Source organism: Neurospora tetrasperma (assembly GCF_000213175.1).
Source record: "Neurospora tetrasperma FGSC 2508 unplaced genomic scaffold NEUTE1scaffold_5, whole genome shotgun sequence".
In the NCBI taxonomy this organism is placed as follows: Eukaryota; Fungi; Ascomycota; class Sordariomycetes; order Sordariales; family Sordariaceae; genus Neurospora; species Neurospora tetrasperma.
The window spans coordinates 1,373,279-1,392,775 of NW_009799103.1; the positions used below are offsets into that span (position 1 = coordinate 1,373,279).

Below are 19,497 nucleotides of genomic sequence, written 5' to 3' on the forward strand. Positions count from 1 at the left end.
GTAGGTACTCATCTGCTTGTTCAACGTGTATAAAGTGGTTGGAGATCTCTCCATTCCTGGTATCTTTCGATTCGTTCTTCATCATTATATCAGGTCAACATCTCCAGACTCGGAGGTGAAGTCCAAACCTTCACATACCTTTCTTTTTGGATTTATATTCCCTCCTCCCCTTCACAATCCCTCATCTCACGTCAATTTAAGCCCTCGCTGAGTTCTTCATCACTTCCACTCACGGGAATCTTCATCGTCACCATGAAACACTTTGGCATTGCCGCCCTGGTTGCGGGCCTTCTTGCCCCTTCACTCATTCTCGGTGCTCCTGCACCTGGCAACGAGGGAGTGAATCTCCTCACTCCCGTTAATAAGAGACAGGACTTTCAAGCCGAAGGTTATGGAGGTGGCGGAGGCGGTGGTTGCAACTCCCCGACCAACCGGCAGTGTTGGTCTCCAGGATTCAACATCAACACCGACTATGAACTCGGAACTCCTAATACCGGCAAGACCAGACGGGTAAGTAAAGGCTCTATATTACCGGTGCAGAGAACGAAATGACTGACACACACCTAGTACAAGCTCACCCTTACCGAGACTGATAACTGGACTGGCCCTGATGGTGTCAAGAAGGACAAGGTCATGATGGTCAATGGCAAGATCATTGGACCTACCCTTCAGGCTGATTGGGGCGACTATCTTGAGATCACCGTCATCAACAAGCTGAAGTCGAACGGCACCTCGATCCACTGGCACGGCATGCACCAGCGCAACTCCAACATCCAGGACGGCGTCAACGGCGTGACCGAGTGTCCCATCCCACCCAACGGCGGCAGCAAAGTGTACCGCTGGCGGGCCACCCAGTACGGGACATCGTGGTACCACTCGCATTTCTCAGCGCAATACGGCAATGGCGTTGTTGGGCCCATCGTCATCAACGGACCGGCCTCGGCCAACTACGACGTCGACCTCGGTCCTTTCCCGCTCACGGACTACTATTACGACACAGCCGACCGCCTCGTGCTGCTCACACAGCGTGCCGGCCCTCCGCCGAGTAACAATGTGCTCTTCAACGGCTTCGCCAAGCATCCGACCACAGGCGCTGGCCAGTATGCTACCGTGTCGCTCACCAAGGGCAAGAAGCATCGGCTGCGGCTCATCAACACGTCGGTCGAAAACCACTTCCAACTGTCGCTGGTGAATCACTCCATGACCATCATCTCGGCGGATCTGGTTCCCGTGCAGCCCTACAAGGTCGACAGCCTGCTGCTCGGCGTCGGCCAGCGCTACGATGTCATCATCGACGCCAACCAGGCCGTTGGGAACTACTGGTTTAATGTGACGTTTGGTGGGAGCAAGCTGTGCGGTGATTCCGACAACAAGTACCCGGCCGCCATCTTCCGGTACCAGGGCGCGCCGAAGGCACTGCCGACCAACAAGGGCGTTGCGCCGCCCGACCACCAATGCCTGGACCTCAACGACCTGAAGCCCGTCCTGCAGCGCAGCCTGAACACCAACAGCATCGCACTCAACACTGGCAACACAATCCCCATCACGCTCGACGGGTTCGTCTGGCGGGTCAATGGAACGGCCATCAACATCAACTGGAACAAGCCGGTGCTGGAGTACGTCTTGACGGGCAACACCAACTACTCGCAGTCCGACAACATTGTGCAGGTCGACGGCGTCAACCAATGGAAGTACTGGCTCATCGAGAACGACCCGGATGGTGCCTTTAGCCTGCCGCATCCCATCCACCTGCACGGACACGACTTTCTCATCCTCGGTCGGTCGCCCGACGTGACCGCCATCAGCCAGACGCGCTACGTGTTTGACCCGGCCGTGGACATGGCTCGCTTGAACGGCAACAACCCGACGCGGCGCGACACGGCCATGCTCCCGGCCAAGGGCTGGCTGCTCATCGCGTTCCGCACCGACAATCCCGGCTCGTGGCTGATGCACTGCCACATTGCCTGGCACGTGTCGGGGGGTCTGTCGAACCAGTTCCTGGAGCGGGCGCAGGACCTCAGGAACAGTATCAGCCCTGCAGATAAGAAGGCCTTTAACGACAACTGTGAGGCGTGGAGGGCGTACTTCCCTGACAATGCGCCCTTCCCCAAGGACGACTCTGGCCTGAGGAGCGGTGTCAAGGCGAGAGAGGTGAAGATGAAGTGGTAGAGCCTTGTTTTTTCAGGTTGAATATATGGATTGATGTGGCCAAATATGGGTGTATATATGGTGGCTGGAGTTGGTCGTGGTACCTAATATGTAATCTCTTCTCCCTTTTTTTTACTTCCCATTCATCGACCTTTGGACTTGCAACACTTGGTGTTCTTGCCCGATGGTCTAAGCAAAGATTTTGAGAGTGAAGGGTCGGACGTACATAGAAGATAATATTAGTTGAGCCGACCAGGGGTGAACAATCTTCGTTGTACGTATACAATTCAGAAGTCTTTTTTTTTTTTCGTGTTTTCTTATGCTGATGCTTCTTTTCCTCGCGGATGGTCAGAGTTCCATTGCAGCGTCAAATCGGAGCCATAGAGTGAGTAGTGGTGGTGGCCCACGTCCGGGTCGCATGGATGGTTCGTACGCATGTCGAGATGGATGGCGTCGCCTCAAGTGGGCCGGCGACGAGTCGAGAAACTCTCTCCATGACGGCGCATAGCGGTCGTGATCCGTTTCATTCCGCTTGTTCGATCCGCGGTCGCGTCTCTGCTTCTTCGAGAGCCAATGGATGGGAAATTGCAGAGGGCGGTGGATGCCGTGGCATGTTGCTCGACGTGAAGAAGGAAGAGAAAGTCGACGTCGAGAAAAACGAGAATTGCCCAAGATCGATTGGCTGACTGAGGCGCTGGACGGTTTAGCAGCTGTTAGTGTCCGCTGTGGATATTGTGTGGAACCCTTAACCCCGGCCTAACCCATGTTCAAGCTCTGACTCTAGCCCTAACTCCCCTGTGGCTGGTCCTCTGATTGGTTACACGAGCGCCTACTGAGTCCCGCTAAACCTTGACAGTCCACCCATCGCTAGCTCCCGCGTCCAGGAACCTCGTCGTCGTCGCAATCAAAATAGCAACGACAAGGGAAGTGGAAAACAAAAAGAGAGGCTGGAAAGATCTCCCTCAATCCCACCCTTTTTTTGACTTTCACCTGTCCGACTCACCACCCATGGGGCGACCTATCATTTTGCCGATCAGCCTAGGCGCGCTTGTTTCGAGAGCCGGGGATCGTGGATGGTCCAATACGATGATGATGATGATGATGATGACCATGGTCGATCGGAACCGGATGCAAGATACAGACAGGCATGGGGAAAATGGATAGTCGCCATGTCTAGAACTTGGGCTTGTTGACATAGATAAGATGGACGGCCATCTTCAACCTCATCTTTTGTTGCTTGGTGGTCTTCCACACCACAACACTTCAAACCTCTCCCAAGTCACACCTTTTCCTTGTGTCTTTTTTCCTTTTTATTATTCGTGTTTCCTTTGGGTTTCCTTTTACATTTGTCGTTTCCTTTTGGGTTTTGGGAATTCATCTCGGCATTCTGGAAGAATCTCGGTCTGATACAATTTCCTTGCGACGACAAACTATCACCAAGCAATAACGCCAATAACGAGTCTCAGTGTTTCATCTTCTTTTTGTCAACAGTTGATCTGCTGGCGAGCATCTTCTAAGCATATCTGTCCCTTTTACGAGAAACGGTTCTTTTCTTTATCAATATTACCCCCAACAAGTCTACAATGTTGCCCAATGTCAATACAAAGTTCCCGCCTCCCCCGACGGCACCGATCCCGATCAAGCCTCATTTTCCACTTCGGACGGCACACAAGAAGCGACCATCACTAGAAATCATCACAGACTTCAACTCACATACAGCCAGCATGGGCTTTCAAGCCCCTCGACTGGGCGCTTTGGGCCTGACATTTTTGGTTATGAGGGCACTGCAGTTCGCTGCTCTGATCGCAGTGATCGGCTTGAGCGCAAACTTCATCGATGAGTTCTCTACAAAGTCACTGGGATCTCCTTCAGAGCTTCTTGGTACTCTAGTAGTGGTATGTTTCAGATTCCTTGCACTCTTTGAGAGCACAATATACTAACATATACCTGATAATAGGCCGTCATTGCTGTCATCTATGTCGTTATCTCCTACGTCCTCTACTACGATGCCATGCTCCCATATCTCCTTAGTGGAATTCTTGATGGCTTACTGCTGATCGCCTTCATCGTCGTCGCCTCACTACTCGGCAAGCCCCTTTCCCATCTCCAGTGCGCTCTCATGCCCCAGGATCCTGACGCCAACAACTTCTGGACATCTGTCCCATTCACAATCAAGTCCCAAGAAACGACGCATGACGATGGCCTATACTTCACCTTTGTGCACATGGACCAACCCACCTGCTTCGAGACCAAGGCCATCTGGGGTCTTTCCATCGCTCTATGCGTGCTTTTTGCCTTCAGCAGCATTGTCTGCGTTGGCCTCTGGCGTCGCGTCAGTCGCGAGACGGTTGTTGTCGGCAGCAGAAAGGACATTGAGGGTTAGGGGCGCGCGGGCGCTGGCTGGGGGGTTCGCGAGAAGAACTACTACTTGTACGGGTCGGAGTCAGAGTCGGACGTGTCCCTTTATGGCCACAAAACCACCACCACTGCTCCACCACAGTTCCCTCCTCCCCCGTTGGCGCCCATGCGTATCACCGGCGGCGCTCGCCGCAGCGATAATCAACAACAACACGACAGTAATCTTCAAGACATTCCGGTCCCCAACATCCGCGCAAGAGCCGGCCTGCCACAGAACCGTCGCAGTCTTTCCGGCTCCAGGTCCAGTATCGACTCCGACGCCTCCTCTACTCTCAGTCGGGGAGCGAGCCCCGAGCGCCAACTCCGCATCAGCGGTGGTCTAGCGCCCCCGCCGCCCGTACGCCACTGCTGCAATGGTGGTCGCGTCGGGCTAGGCATTATGCCCACGATTCCCGGCTCACCCATCGACGCCATACAAGAGCGGACCATCATTGACGGCATCTCGCCCATCATGTCCCGCGCCCCCCAGGCTCTGCCTCTCCCTGTTGCCGACCCAGCGTTCCGCAGTACCAGCACCAACAACCTCACCCTGGCTGTCCCCTCCGCTACTCACGGTACTTATAGTCACCACAACCACGGCCAAGTAGGAGCTGGAAGAGCCACCCTCCATCCACCACTCACCATCATCACTGAGTTTCCCATCGTCTCCCCGTCTGGTTACTGGCCCACCAATAACATCTCCCCACAAGAATATAAGCGCGCCGCGCCGCCGCGCTCCCCGCTGTCCCCACTCAGCCTGAGAGGGCTGGGCTCGTTCATGGCTCGTAGGGGTTGCAAGAGGAAGGAGGTCCCGCCGCCAATTATCGTGCATCCTAGTTCACCTTCGCAGTTTGCGCATGTCGTTAATAGCGCAGGAACGGATAGTGTGGCGTTGGGAACTCCCGTTGATGGCTTAGGCCCGAGCCAGTCGCCGCCGCCGCCACATCTGCAGATGCCAAACCCGCCCAAGAAGAGAAAGACGGTTTGGGGGATGATGGTGGAGGGATGGTGGGATTTGGGACTGCTGGAGAGGATGGGGAGTGGAAAGAGGAAGAATATGAAGTGAGAAGAAAGAAAACGGGGGGCGCAGGCCTAGTATGCATCGAATAGGATGGAAGAACTCGCTAATTAATATGATACCCCGGAAGGGAAAAATGGGAGGAGGGCTTGAAGGGAAGACTTGACTATAATTTGGATGACACAGGTACAAGATCCGTCCCTAGCGATAGAACTGGAAAAGACGGGACTGCACTGGACGTCTGTCGCATCGCCACACAGGGCCTGTTTGGCAGGGATGGAAATTACTAAAAAGTGGGAAGCAACAAACTTGTTCTGGTAATAAGTAGATAGACAGATAGTCTCATAACGGATGCAAGACCACGGACAAATAATGATAACGACGTTCCACTATATACTTTAAACTCCTTGGCTCTTAATTATCGGGATATGTAATCCAAGAATCTAGGCATCAGGTACTCTTCAACTCTTCGAATGGTTTCACCCACCCGAAGCACGTTGGTGTCCAGAAGGTAATAAATGCCGCGCGTTTCCTCTTTGGACTTTGAGAGTAAGACCGATGCTGGAGGTCTACTACCAACGCGGATACTCCCATCTGAACCAATTGTCACTTCAGTTACCTCACCCATTTCCTACCGCGACCAAAAAGCGGGATCAGATCGCAAGTGCTTACATGATCAAGAACTGTGATGAATATGATCGGGTTATCTATGTATGGTCGAGCAGGATGGCAGGTGAATACCCGAGGTTGAGTACGGGTTTAAATACAATGCAATCTTCTCAGACGTACCCATTAGCTGGGGCACATTGATGGTTAGCCATGCGAACTATAATAGTGTAAGAACATGACAAACTTCTTGAAATCATTTAATGTCAGACTTTCTCCCAAGTCATGCCAGTTCTTGATCGAGGGTGTTTATGTTTACTATGTATTCTAGTCGGCAGAGGGACACACCTGGCTGATCCGGATCCGGACGCCCGTCCCGGCCTCACTGACTTCACCCGAAAGAACGGCACTACCACAAACCGGAGGACTACCAAAACCTTATCGCTCGCTTCCGTGGCGCAACTCACTCGCTCACTCATTCGCTCACAACAACTACAAATCACGTATTTCAATGTTCCAGTATAGAATGCAGCAATCGTGGTTGAAATTAAACGAACTAGGACTAGTTCCAGCCAAGTTCCCCGCCGTCCTAAGTGTCTCGTACAACGCTTCTTTCGAACTCTCTCAATGTCTACTACCCCCCCTTTCTTTTGCCGTTCTCCCGTTCCCCTTCTTCATGGTTTTGGTGGTCTTACACGCCTCTTCTAGTTCCCCTTTGAGTGAGAATCTAGTCGAGTCCAATTCTGCTGGATGATTTTGTTGTCCTCCACCTTACACCTTTAGCCTTTTAGTTCTGGCTCTGCCTCTGCTTCTGGTTGTTCTGGGCCTGGTTCTGGTTCTGGTTCTGAGTGCCCCTGTTCTTTCCCTGCTTAGCAGCATTTCCGGCATTGGCTCCGCCGTTGTTCTTGCCATTGCCACCACGGTTACCACCATTACCAGCAGCACTCGTAGCCGTAGGAGCGGCAGCAGCACCACCACCCAGAACCACGGTAGGGGTCAGAACGGGGGCGGACTTGCTCACAAACCCGGCGGCAAGAATGGCGCTGACGGCGGCGGCGTTCTGCTGCGCCTCGCTTGAGCCGGCCTTGCGGTTGGCTTCCGCGGCAATCGGCAGGGTGGCCACGCTGATCAAGCGCTCGTCCTCAATGTCCTTGATGTTCTTGAAGGTCTGGATGTTGTCGGGCGTGTTGAGGGTCGGCTTGACGTCGGTTTGTTGGACAGCGAAGCAGCCACCGAAGGGACCGGCGACGGCGTTGTTGCGGCAACGGACAGTGCAGATGTTACCCGTGGAGGCTGTGTGGGAGGACAGATGTTAGTGTCGGATCATGGTGGAGGAAAAGAAGAAAAGAAGAAAAAGAGTGAGGGTAACATACCGCCAGTGCATTGGAAGTTATCCGGCATCGTCACGGTAAAGTTGAACTCCTGGATCTTGTTCTGCGAGATACCGTTGGCTCCGGGCACGTTGTTGGTGACAGTCAGATTCTGGCTGATCTTGCCCGAGTTGGAGGTCTCGTCCAAGTCGCAGACATAGGGGCCGGCGCCGTCGGCGTTGACCTGGTGGATTGTCACGGTGATCTTGCTGCCCGCCTTGACCTTGGTTACGGCGCCCTCAGCCAGCGCTGCCTCGGTGTTCTCGGCAATGTCGATGTTGCCTGTAAGCTGCGTACGGCCGCAGTTGTTGACCAGGTTTGCCTTGATCTCGGCATCGCGCATGATGACCGAGTCAAGCTGGCAGGGGTTGATGGTGGTGCAGTTGCGGGCGATTTCAGGGTTGACTTTGAAGAGGTTAGTTGGACTTGAACACACAACACTTGATGGATGGATGGCACATACCTCCGAATCCGACAGATGGTGGCGAACCAGACTCGCCCTGAGCGGCCAAAATCACACCATGTGCTTTGGCAAGAGCAACGAAAGCCGCCAGCGGGAAGGTAGTAGAGAAACGCATGATGAAAGATAGTCGTCGAAAAAAGAGTATCGTAAAGAGAAGGACTTTGGTAAACAAACACTGAGTGAACTAGATAAGATGGGGTGCAGCCTGCTGCGAAGAAAGAAAGAAGTGAAGAGAGAAACGATTGCTGGAACACACTGGATAGAGAGCTGTTGTGTGAAAGAACATCGACATTCATGAGGGGGAATCAACAGACTCTATATACTGCATCTGGGAACTCCAAGTGAGGAGTTCAGGGGGTGCCTAAGTGGAACTGTGTGCACATTCTGATCGCAGAACACACGGCCGATGTTTCTTGTTCATCCTGCGGCACGTCTTTCCGGTCAATCCTAGATCGACTCGGCTTCGTAAAAGCTTATTCACAGGCGAGGTAGATCCAAAACGGTTGAGGCTCAGGGGCACTGCAGGGATCTCGTTGATATGTATATAGGCAGGGTTGGTTTGCAGTTTTGCGGACGGTGAAAACGGGTATGTAAGCCTCGAGGGTGGCATGCAACTCCTTGGGGTTTCACTGACCGTTATCCTGCATGGGCCTTATTTGGGCCCGATATATGCCATTTTGCATCTTTTGATACCCGGGCTCGTTACGAGTCAGGTGACATTGTAGGTAAGGTAGGGGTAGCGACTTAACACGAGCGAACCCGCAACTCGCCCAGTCTCATGTCAGTGGGTCCGTGTGACAGTTAACGGCAACCGTTGCCATCCTCGCGTGTACTAAAACGAATGTGACTGGATAAAACGTGATTGTTTGAGATAGCCTTTCCCCGTTGTTTGGGAAGTTGGATGCCTGTCGGCTCGTTGCCGAGGAGGTGTACACTACACCTGTCACACTACACCTGTCAATGTAACTAGTTCCGTCATTATTCTTCGCATTAGGGGGGCTTTTTCCTCTCTTACATAACAAAACCGGGAATACGGGCGGCTGAAATCGTTTGCATCTAATGGGTCAGGTTCTCTGTGTTTGCAACAGGGGGGCTTGCATTAACAGGGGACATTATTGTAAGGTCCCATCGAGATGTCAATGCGAAATCTGGGCCGTCAGTGTTGCATAAAGCCGTTAGCGGTTAGCGGTCTTGGCCACCAGAGGGCAAAAGGGGGGGTTTAGCATTCACAGGTACAACACCCGTCCACATCGCCACCCAACGATAGGTAAACAAAGAGAAAACTTACCTCTACCTGCACCAATATGTTTTCCTCCACGCACCCATATGTTAGTTGCAAGCGAGCAAATGTTTCGACCACAGCGGGAATAATCCAGCAGAACCTGGGATAATGCTAAAACCAAGTTCGAATATCCGCTCGGTAGCTTTTACAGGTCATTATACCTTCAAAGCGCCGATGTCACCTCCAGGTTGCACTGATATCGTCGCTTTGACGTATAAAGCCGTTGGATATGGAACAGAATGTCATGAACCCTGTCAGTGCTACATTCTTGGTGTCGAAAAGGGGTGTTGCTGTTGGAACACTTCGGGCTAGTCGAGAATATGGGTGCGTGGAGGAAAGATATGCGTGCAGGTAGGTTTCCGTTGAACGAACGTGATGATCGCCAAATGATCATGGTATCCTTCGGAAAGGTCGAGAAGAAATCTCGGCCATTTCCTCGCATTGCCAGTGTTAAATGAGCAATTCGCATCTTTAAACTCCCAGCACCAGCCGTTGGGAGGTGAAGTCTGCCCAACGATGAGCGTTTACGTCTCCTTGTTGACCCTGGGTCCATGAATTGACACTTGCGACATCGTTCATATACGACTGATAGAAAAATCTCCAGAAGTGAAAAGGTCATTGACTGGACAACGCGCTCATTGTACGCTGTTTGATCGTGTGAATGACAGCACTAGAAGCAATGGGGCCATGATTTCGTTGACACGCAGCTATAAGATGTTCAGCTCAACACTTGATCGACGAGTTGAATGGAAAGCCACTTACATTTTATCCAGGTATAGGCTACGGCGGACTGACCGTAGAACGAATACTCACGTCTGCCGACGGTCACTGTCTCTCAACAAAACCGTCGAATTACTAACCTTCCGTCATTCCCTCAAGTCCGGCAATCACGATTATCACGTTACCAGTGCACCGCAACTGCATCACCGGTCGAGACCGTCAAACCGCAAAAGAAATGGGTTGCCTCTGCAGTATACTCGGCTTTATCTTCCTCCTCGACGGTGGCGGCGAGAGGGTGACCTGGCACATGTGGCAACCATCACCTGCGCATCTAGAAGAGGGACGCGAAGTATGGACTGCCCCAAGGGCAAATATTGGGGACGGTATCACCAAGAGCGGCGGAAGTGCCGGTGTTCAGCGTGCCCGGGACAAAGGACATAAGCAGGGTAGAGCAGAGATAATGAAGGTCCGGCGCACCCGGTCAATTACGTGTTAACAAGATGAGGCCATGACCGTGGAGTCAAGAGGTGGTGGAGATTGAAAAGCGGTTATGGGATAGTTAGAGAAGCAGTGGCAGAACGGGCTGAGACTGCTGATGCATCGATGCGTTGATGCGTCGATACACTCTAGCTGGGAGGTATGGCGGTGCGGGCACACGACTTGGTGGGTGTCTGGTACCGATAGGCCGGAACAATATGAGCAACTTCAGGGCCAGAGGTCAGAGACACGCGGTATAATATCAGTAGGGAGGAAAAGGGACCGAAAGGAAGCCACGAGGTTTTCGTCCGAACTTCCTCACCGCACCATGCTCATTTCCCAGGCGTTGGTTGGTTCGTCTGATCACTGCTTCCACATTTCGCGATTATGAACAATAGGAAACTACAATTTTCGCTGTCTTGTCAGACATATTGTTGGCCATTTGGTGTCGGGCGTCGACGTGACTCACGGAAATTTGATCCTCGATTTGTATTCCCTGATGAAAAGGACGTTTTCCTTGTTTGTCTGGTGTTGGCTTTTCCTTTAACTTATTCCTGGAAAGGTGGACGCAGGCAACGAAAAAGTCGCCATTCCTTGAAAGGGAATTGTCATCATCCACAACTGTCCGAGCCCACAACCTTGGATATCTTTCCGCATCTAATTAGAAGCTGAAGACGTCGCCAGCAAGGCACAAGGCATGGTAAGTATCGACCTAACCAGATCCTGCATCATTTCTCCACAAGCCATAATTCATTGTGAGGTCGTGCTGTTAACTTTCCCAGGCTAACTCCACCCTCGCCGATGACACCGGACCGGCAGGCATCCCGGCAGATGGCTTCTATCAGAAGTTCAAGATCCCCATGTTGATTCTCTTCAGCACCCTTGCCATTGCCATTCTGGGCTCGACCATCTGGCAATGCTGCTTTCGAGAGAAGAAGAACAATGAGCTCGAACACCAATCCCCCCTCCCCACTTTCATAGGACCCAGCAGCGTGAGAAGAGAGCACATCGACCTCCATTACCCGCGCTCCCCCCACTACCATCCGTACGGTGGCAGCCCTGGATTTAGCACCAGAAGCAAAGTGCGAGGCAGGGAGGGAAGGGAAAGGATCCAAACAACTTCGGGATGGCTGCGTCATGCTGGTCCTGACCGCCCTTTGTATCGGAACTGGCCAGAGACAGAAACTCGCGTGAGAATCAGGGTACCGCCGACAACGGGAACACCACTGGATGGAGCTTATTCCATGGCTTATATGCAAGAAGAAATGCGACAAGAGCAGCCGCAGCAGCATCGAGAAGGAAGGCAGCAGGAAGAGTACGAGATGGAGGCGCACCGATTGGAGACGAGGCAGCCGACACCACCCCCGCCGTATAAGGCTAGAAGGTCCACGGATGACACGGTTGATCGTCCACCAGGTTGCTTGTGTGCCCATGTGTCGAAACCTAGTGGGAGTGAAGGCTTGAGGCACCTGTGAGGGAAACGCTGGCTCATTGCGAACGTTTGGCGAGAATTGACCGAGTTCAGGCGTGGTGGTCGCGGTGGTTACAGTAGTACTCCCGTCCGGTACAGTAATACTCCCGTCGGTGATGGTAAAGGATGGAAGCAGATAGGTCCCAAGTGAGGAAGAAACCCAATAACTGAGTCGTGTCCGTGGTCCCAACATCGCGCTCGTGAGTCCAAGGTCTTTCCAATCCATTCACTGTTCTGTGGGTTTCACTCCCACCAATATTTGTGTCCAATCGCGGCTACCTAGATCAAATGCCCTCTTCTTCAGGACATCAAGTGCTTCTCTCCTTCTCCGCCAACCGTGTAACCTCTAGCCACTCCGCCTCTACCTTCTTCAATCGTCATGCTGGCCTCCTCGTCAAAATCGGTACCCAAACCGACCCATGTCCGCTGAGTACGAAGATACTCTGCACCAGGACTAACGACGCCATTGACGGATGCCAACTCCTGGGCTTTGGATCTAAGGGTCAAGGCGCTTGACCGTGGCGGCGCATCTGGTTTTTCAGACGAATCCTCCTTCTTTGCACTCTTGGGTTTCGACGCGGCCATGCGCATGGGCCTACTATGGCTGACAAGTTTTCCTGTCCTCCAGTCAAACTCGGGTGGTGCCGACTCCTCCTCGCTGTCCAATTCGCCATCACCAGAGGCTTGCTCGGTATCGGCTGTATCTTGCGTTTCGTCGTTCTCATTGTCCTCGGACTTCTTCTCCTCAGGCTTTTCGTCGATTGGTGGCTTGACAGCTTCGATGCCACCCCACCACTCGCCGGTCCAAACTCTTTCATCGTCACTGGCGAGGGCGAGCTCGAGCTCAAAGGGCGTGATGACGGGCTTGTAGAAGCCAGCATCATCCTCAATAAGAGAACTCTCCCAGCAGCCGACCACCACCCAGCCGTCAATTTCAGCAAAGTTGGCAAGCTTGGCTGGATTCAGTTTTCCAACCACCATTGTGTAACTTTTCTTCCCGGTAGCAGCGATTTGCTTGCGGATGCTATCGATAGAGGAAAGGTAGTTGGAAACGGAGAGGGTGTTGACAAGTATGCCGATAATGCCAGCCGTTGTCAGGGAGAGGAGGCGGGCGTAACGGCGACCAAGGAGGCGCTGAGCGGAGTACAGCGAGGAGCTGTCAGAAGAGGTCTGGAAGATGTAAAGGTTCTTAACTCTGGAGCACAGGGCGAGGAGGAGCGCGGTTGGCGGTTGGGAGATGTGGAAAATGGAGTAATCTCGGAGATCCAGACCCGTCGAGGTTTCGCTGCCATGGCTGATTTCCACCTCTTTGCCTTGGACGTCCACGACTTTTCTGTTTGGAATCCTGCCCATGGGGTTGTGAACAATCTCGGTGGCTAGCAAGTTGACATAACCACGGCCTTGGAGCTCGGACAATAATGACAAGACGTGGATTTGATATGTAACGTCGGCCATGAGGACCACCTTGGCCTCTTTATCTGGGTATTCCTTTTCGAATTCGGCGAGGGCAGCATCGCGGTCGAGGATGTGCTTGGTAAAGACATAGATTACGGGAAGACGGGAAGTAGGCGAGAGGCACGAGCGGCCGTAGTGGACAACGACATCAGCGTTAACGTGTTCGGCGGCAATCTCGTCGACGCAGCAGGCGCTGTACGAGGTATCGGCGAGGACGTATACCCGACGGGCCTTGGGCTGTGATTCCACCGGGGCGGGAGCTTGTTTACCACATCCACACCCTGTACCGTTTTGTTGGACATTGCGACCGCATTGTCCGTTGTTCGTGGTGGAGGGCTCGGGGCAGGCTGTCGCCGTTGACTGCAAGTCTGCGGTAGACGTCGGCACTGTCGGTTGTGGTAGAGAAGCAAGCTCTGCTTCTAGAAGTTGGACAACTCTGGGGGCATCGCAAAGCATATGGTCGGAAAACTGTAGGCCAATTTTCCTCCATCCTCCCTCTCTAACTTCCTTCGCTGTCCTTGTGATTTCGTAGATGTCGCGGAGTTCATCATCTGATCTCGCCTTGGTCTGGTCATCGGTCGGGACCACTGCGTATTCGAATAGGTGATCTTCCGGTGTGGACAGAACCGGTGCCGCGTTTAGTTCGCCAGCCATTGTATGTCGAGCGCAACTATACTGTTGTGAAAGAGGATGGCTGGTTGTTGACTTGTAACTTTTGTGTGTTGCCAGGGAAATGTTTCAATTTTGTTTTCGTCCCGCGTCACTGGCGACGAAGGCTTGCGACGGAATGTCGGGTGGGGTTGAAATTTTCTTGGTCGGCGGCGGGGTCTGCTGAGAAATTACCCCGCGATTTGGGCGTCGCGGGTACCTGAGCCCTACGCATTCGGTGGGGTTTAGCGGAACAGTGGGCTGAGACAACAACGTTTGGGGGGTGGGGTGAAGGGGAAGGGGGGTGAATCGCAAATCCAAAGTACCTTGAGGTAGTCTGGGCTCTCGTTTCCATTTCCCATCCTCTTCCTCTCATCTACTTTCTTTCTCGACACTTTCACTGATCGCACAAAGGAGAACTTTCTGCGCCATTGATCATTTCGCATTAACATTATCTAGCTATCCAATTGCCTTTTCTCTATATCCAATATCCAACACATGGCTAGAACTTGACCCGCGGGTTGAAGCCGACAGCGAGAACGCGGGCAGACGTATAACACGCCAGGGCGACGAAGTACGAAAGGCCCGAGAAAATGATGACGGCTCGCCAGCCCGTCTCAGCAGAGCCCATCTCCAAAAGGGCGCCGCCGATGGGTACACTGCTGAGCGTGCCGAAACTGGCCACCATCATGGCCGTCGAGTAGTACCGACCGAATTGGCGAGCGTCGCACAACTGTCCAAGGCATACGGGTACAAGGCCGAGGTTGCTTCCGCTGGCAAATCCAAAGAGCACAGCGTATCCGATCAGCACCGACTTGGACATGGCTGCTGGAAGCCACATGGCCAACACAAGAATCACACACAGCGAGATGGTGATGATGACCACGTTGAATCGTCCGATGCGATCAGCAAAGAGACCGGGGAGCACACGGCCCAACACAGACCCGGCGTTGAGGTACGATAGGAGAAGGTAGCTCTCAGTTGCATCCTGGCCATGCGCCGCTGCGTACGAGACAATGTACGTCAAGGGCATGAACAGCCCCCACTCCATGAAGAAGATGCCGATCGCCGAAAAGGCATAGCGAAGGTCTCGGAATCCGGAAAAGTCGGGCAAAAGTGACGAGATCTTGGGTTTGTCTTGGCTGATCTTGGGCTTCAGACGAGTCTTGATAAAGAGGTTGGCGGGCACGGCGAGGCCGAGCATAATGAAGCCAAGAATGCGGCAACTCCAGGGGAACCCAATCGAGGGGAGGGTATACCGCAACATGATGGGGAACACGATACCGCCAATGCCGCCGGAAATGGTAGCAACACCGGTTGCCAGTCCACGGCGCACATGGAAGAAGTGTGTGATGGACCCGTACGCAGGGCAGTTGAGAAGGGCACCGCCCAAGCCACCGAGCACAGAGTATGTCAGCATGATTTGATAATAAGCTGTGTCCGTCGTTAGCACCATATGTCATCCACAACTAGGGGCGGAAGTGTGGTAAGGGCTTACTCTTGCTGAGGCTCAACAACATCAAGCTGAGGACGACCAGCAGACTACCCACGGCGACCAGCAGGCGCGCTCCATGCCGATCGAAAATGGGGCCGACTTGGATGCCCACAAAAAAGACGATAAAGAGGTAGAGCGAAAAGATCCAACCGATCTCGGATGCGCTGTGGTTGACAAGCTGATGTGTCGAAAAATATGATTCAAAGACGGCCGCAGAGTTGATGAGTCCGAACACCGATATCATGGCACAAAAGGACCCAAACACTACCAGCCAGCCCTGCAGGCCACCTTCGGGAAAGTCGATTACGGTGGTCGCCGCAGACGGCTGCCGGGCAAGGCCGTTCTCGCACTTGACGCCCTCATCATCAGGGCTGTCGCTGAGGTCTTGGATGGTGTCGGATTCCGGTCCCGAGTCCCGCTCGTCTGAGTTGGCTTCACGCTTTGAGACGAACGATCCGCCCTTTTCCTGGTCGCTGGAATCGATAAAGGTCGGGAGTGTTGACAATGACTCGCCCGCGGGGGGCTGCTGATGGTTTTTTAGGCAGCTGTCCTCTGCATTAGGAGCTCGACCTAGGGTCATTTATCCGGGGTTTTTTTCCTTTTTGGCGACAGATTATCTCGAGTCTCGAAAGATAGCTTCCAAGGTCGGGAGTGTTAGTCAGGGCTGTCTCCTGCTCGTTCAGGGACGAGGTCAACAAAAAGATGATGCTCTTTTCCTAAATGAAAGAATGCACGTTCTTCAGCTTCAGTCACTGCGAACAAGAAGTGGCGGTATCTGGCCCTTAAGTGGAGGGCCGGGTGGAGGACAAAGCGGGCTCAACAGGGATTCCACGCAAGAAAAAAAAAACTTTCTTTGCAAATCGCCGGGGCGGGGTGGGCAGGTAGGCAGGGTGGCTGGACTCTGGAATGGCGGAGAGGCTTCTCGGTTTTCTCAAGACTTCTCTGGATTCTGGAAAACATCAAACATGAAACATCACTGGCACGGCTATGTGTCCGGTCCCACCAGTTGTTAGCGTGATGGCGGCTGTCGGAGGAGAACCAGTTTCTCTCACGTAACAAGCCGGCTTGGCAGACTCCCGGACCAACAAGGTCTCCGAGAGCGTCCGGTGTGGATGTCGGAAAAGTATGGGGCCGTGGGGGCTTGAGCCGTTGGCCAGCGCCGGCGGTGACCCTTTGATTTTCAGGCACCGCTCCCGGAGCACGGCGTCCACCGCTTACTTGTAGTGTATGAGCCGTCATTTGCTGGCTTTGTGACCTCAACCGATGTGTTAAAAAGTTTGCGGAGGCTTCGACTTTTGTATCAGAGAAGTGTGCAAGATCGTTTGCATTGGAAGAACGTAACGTCGATAGGTACCTACATATGCAAGTGCATGTGTACTTCCTGTCTCCATTCGTTGCGTTTTGGCTGGCATCCCCAAATTTTCCCGATTCGGTTGGCTGTACTGTACCCCTTTCACGTGCACCGGTGGAAGGCAATGTATTGTCTACACTGTCGTGACTGTCCTCAGAATTTGCGGTTTCGCTCTGTACTTGTTGACTGTGTACAAACAAGCTCATAATCACCGCGTCTCAGCGTTGTCCTGCCTCAATAATTCGTTCTGGACACCACAGCCAGAGCGTACCTTTGTAGGCATCTGCGGTCATCACTACAGCACCTAAGCTTTTCATTGGCCAGCAACGGCTTACGGCCCTACACAGTCAAGCTAGGACAACTTGAAATCACTGTAGCATTGTACAGTACCTGCCGGGTAGGTAGTGTGCGCTCTTGGTTGTCAGTCATCACCAATCCAAAGAATTTCACTACCTAACCCGTCAACGCTCAGTGGCAATTGACATAAAGTTTGGTTGCGTACCTAGGGTAGGTTTGTCGGTGCCCTTCCCTTTGTTTTTCTTTGTTCTCACCCTTCAACGTTTCGTCAAGCTATGACAGTTGAAAAGAAAGCAGCGCTATCATCAACTAGGAAATTTCCATTATGGACATACGGCACTAGAAAAACCTGTTGCTTGTTCTATTTGTGCGGCTGTACCCTTGCTCCTGTGTAGGCAGCAGAGTTGATCATCGTCTTACTGTGTAAATGCCACCCTGCGCTACCACCAACCTGCATCATTTGGCGATCTTTGATGTTTGTATTTGTTTGAGATGCGGTAGCCAAGCTTACAGAGCCACACGGTAGAAACTGGGCGATCTGTCATCTCATGTTCCAAATTGAAAGATGGGTTACCACCGCACATCTTCCCGGCTGGGCACGCTGCCTCTCGCGTTTGACCTGCTGGCGCGAGTAGGACAGATACTCATGTTGCAATTTCGACGACTTCGGCGCTCGGGGCGCAATGGACGCCGCATGAAGCTCCTTCTCAAAATCGCATTACCGCTCCTTGTCCTATACCTTATCGATCTGCCAATTCATCTCTACCGCACACGCGTTGCGCGCCCTCATCAGGATCTCGACCAGCCGTTCGCGACAGGATGTCTGGACCCGTCGGTTACCGCCGCGCAGCCGCGCGAGAACGCCACTTTTGTCATGTTGGCGCGAAATAGCGAGATCGAAGGTGCAAAAGCAACGGTGGCGAATATTGAACGGCAGTTCAACCGGTGGTTTCACTACCCGATCATGTTCCTGAATGACGCTCCGTGGTCAGACGAATTCAAGGATGTTCTAAGCAGGGCTGTGAGCAATGGGACTGAGGTCAGGTTCGAGGTCATCGAGAAGGGAAAGTGGGGGTTTCCTGAGGGGATGAATGAGAAGGAAAAGACAAAGGCCAGATCGCAGATGAAGGAGCAGGGTGAGCGAGGTGTGGGCTATGGTGACATGGAGAGTTATCATCACATGTGTCGATTTTACTCTGGGTACGTCTCCCGATGTATTTCGTGTGATAGGTCCACATGCTAACCCGGATGTTTTCGCAAACAGCGAGTTCTACAATCTCGAAGCCCTGAGGCCGTACAAGTGGTACTGGCGCCTCGAGCCAAGTGTGCGCTACAGCTGTGCCCTCACATACGACCCTTTTGTGGAGATGGCTCGCCACAACAAGGTTTACGGCTGGACGATAGCGCTCTGGGAGGTTGGTGACACCTGCCCGTCCCTATTCAAGACCACCGACGACTACCGAATCGAAAAGGGTATTCCCCGGACGCCCACCTGGAACGCCTTGTTACAAGTGATGTGGTTCCCCGCGCCCGTCCGTTGGTTTCTCGGGTTGTTTCGGGTACGGGAGCACGACAACTCCGGCAACAAGTGGAACATGTGCCACTACTGGAGCAACTTTGAGATCGCCAATCTGGACTTCTTCCGCGGCCGCGAGTACCAGGATTACTTCCGCTACCTGGACAGCAAAGGTGGCTTCTACTCGGAGCGCTGGGGCGATGCGCCGGTGCACACGCTCGCCGTGCACATGCTTCTCCCGCCCGAGAAGATTCATCACTTTTCGGATATTGGCTACGAGCATGACACGCTGTGGCAGTGTCCGGGAAATGCACCCATGGACCAGCAACTTCTCGGTAACAAGGCGCTGCGTGACATGGGCAGGATGACACTGCCGTCGGAGGGAGGGACGGGCTGCAGGTGCAAGTGCCAGGAGAATAAGAGGAGGAGGAATATCAATAGTCAGTGCACGAGCGAGCTGACGAGGCCAGTGGCGTTTCATAGGCCGAGCTGGTGGGAGAGGCATAATGGAGTTTATCACTATGCTGTAAATAACCCGAATAATCCGAGGAAGTGAGTGAGGTTTTGGGAGATGGAGACAACGGGTTAGAATTCCACGCTAGTCGCTCTCAGTTTTCTACAAACTTCATGTTTCCATTACAACACAGGAAGCGCTTTTACCCTTTCTGAAGCCTCACTCGATAGACAGCCCACGATTCATAATCGGCAAAGTCATCACAAAAGATATCATGGCGTTGATGTTGGCATTCCGGGACATGCGCCTCATACTCCACTATAAAGAGC

At 53.1% G+C, this 19,497-nt stretch overlaps 7 protein-coding genes across 7 annotated transcripts; 4 read left to right on the forward strand and 3 right to left on the reverse strand.

The window, feature by feature from the left end:
* Positions 1–252: 252 nt before the first annotated feature.
* On the forward strand, positions 253–2,305 carry NEUTE1DRAFT_85559 (uncharacterized protein; the record flags this gene model as incomplete). Its single annotated transcript, XM_009854877.1, has 2 exons — positions 253–510; positions 568–2,305. The coding sequence occupies 2 exons, from the start codon at positions 253–255 to the stop codon at positions 2,167–2,169; spliced, it is 1,860 nt and encodes a 619-aa protein (XP_009853179.1).
* Positions 2,306–3,872: 1,567 nt separating this feature from the next.
* NEUTE1DRAFT_123780 (uncharacterized protein) lies at positions 3,873–5,611 on the forward strand (the record flags this gene model as incomplete). Its single annotated transcript, XM_009854878.1, has 3 exons — positions 3,873–4,043; positions 4,106–4,526; positions 4,596–5,611. The coding sequence occupies 3 exons, from the start codon at positions 3,873–3,875 to the stop codon at positions 5,609–5,611; spliced, it is 1,608 nt and encodes a 535-aa protein (XP_009853180.1).
* Positions 5,612–6,913: 1,302 nt separating this feature from the next.
* On the reverse strand, positions 6,914–8,184 carry NEUTE1DRAFT_66885 (uncharacterized protein; the record flags this gene model as incomplete). The annotated part of the gene is made up of 3 exons (XM_009854879.1): positions 6,914–7,462; positions 7,543–7,944; positions 8,003–8,184. The coding sequence occupies 3 exons, from the start codon at positions 8,115–8,117 to the stop codon at positions 6,957–6,959; spliced, it is 1,023 nt and encodes a 340-aa protein (XP_009853181.1).
* Positions 8,185–10,239: 2,055 nt separating this feature from the next.
* On the forward strand, positions 10,240–11,956 carry NEUTE1DRAFT_85566 (uncharacterized protein; the record flags this gene model as incomplete). Its single annotated transcript, XM_009854880.1, has 3 exons — positions 10,240–10,484; positions 11,166–11,181; positions 11,264–11,956. 3 exons carry the CDS (start codon positions 10,240–10,242, stop codon positions 11,954–11,956), a joined length of 954 nt encoding a protein of 317 aa, XP_009853182.1.
* Positions 11,957–12,090: 134 nt separating this feature from the next.
* Positions 12,091–14,061, reverse strand: NEUTE1DRAFT_147885 (Diphthamide biosynthesis protein 2; the record flags this gene model as incomplete). Its single annotated transcript, XM_009854881.1, has 1 exon — positions 12,091–14,061. One exon carries the CDS (start codon positions 14,059–14,061, stop codon positions 12,253–12,255), a length of 1,809 nt encoding a protein of 602 aa, XP_009853183.1.
* Positions 14,062–14,484: 423 nt separating this feature from the next.
* Positions 14,485–16,184, reverse strand: NEUTE1DRAFT_85571 (uncharacterized protein; the record flags this gene model as incomplete). The annotated part of the gene is made up of 2 exons (XM_009854882.1): positions 14,485–15,489; positions 15,554–16,184. The coding sequence occupies 2 exons, from the start codon at positions 16,128–16,130 to the stop codon at positions 14,558–14,560; spliced, it is 1,509 nt and encodes a 502-aa protein (XP_009853184.1).
* Positions 16,185–18,184: 2,000 nt separating this feature from the next.
* NEUTE1DRAFT_117734 (uncharacterized protein) lies at positions 18,185–19,437 on the forward strand (the record flags this gene model as incomplete). The annotated part of the gene is made up of 2 exons (XM_009854883.1): positions 18,185–18,398; positions 18,463–19,437. The coding sequence occupies 2 exons, from the start codon at positions 18,286–18,288 to the stop codon at positions 19,268–19,270; spliced, it is 921 nt and encodes a 306-aa protein (XP_009853185.1).
* Between the last annotated feature and the right edge of the window lie 60 nt (positions 19,438–19,497).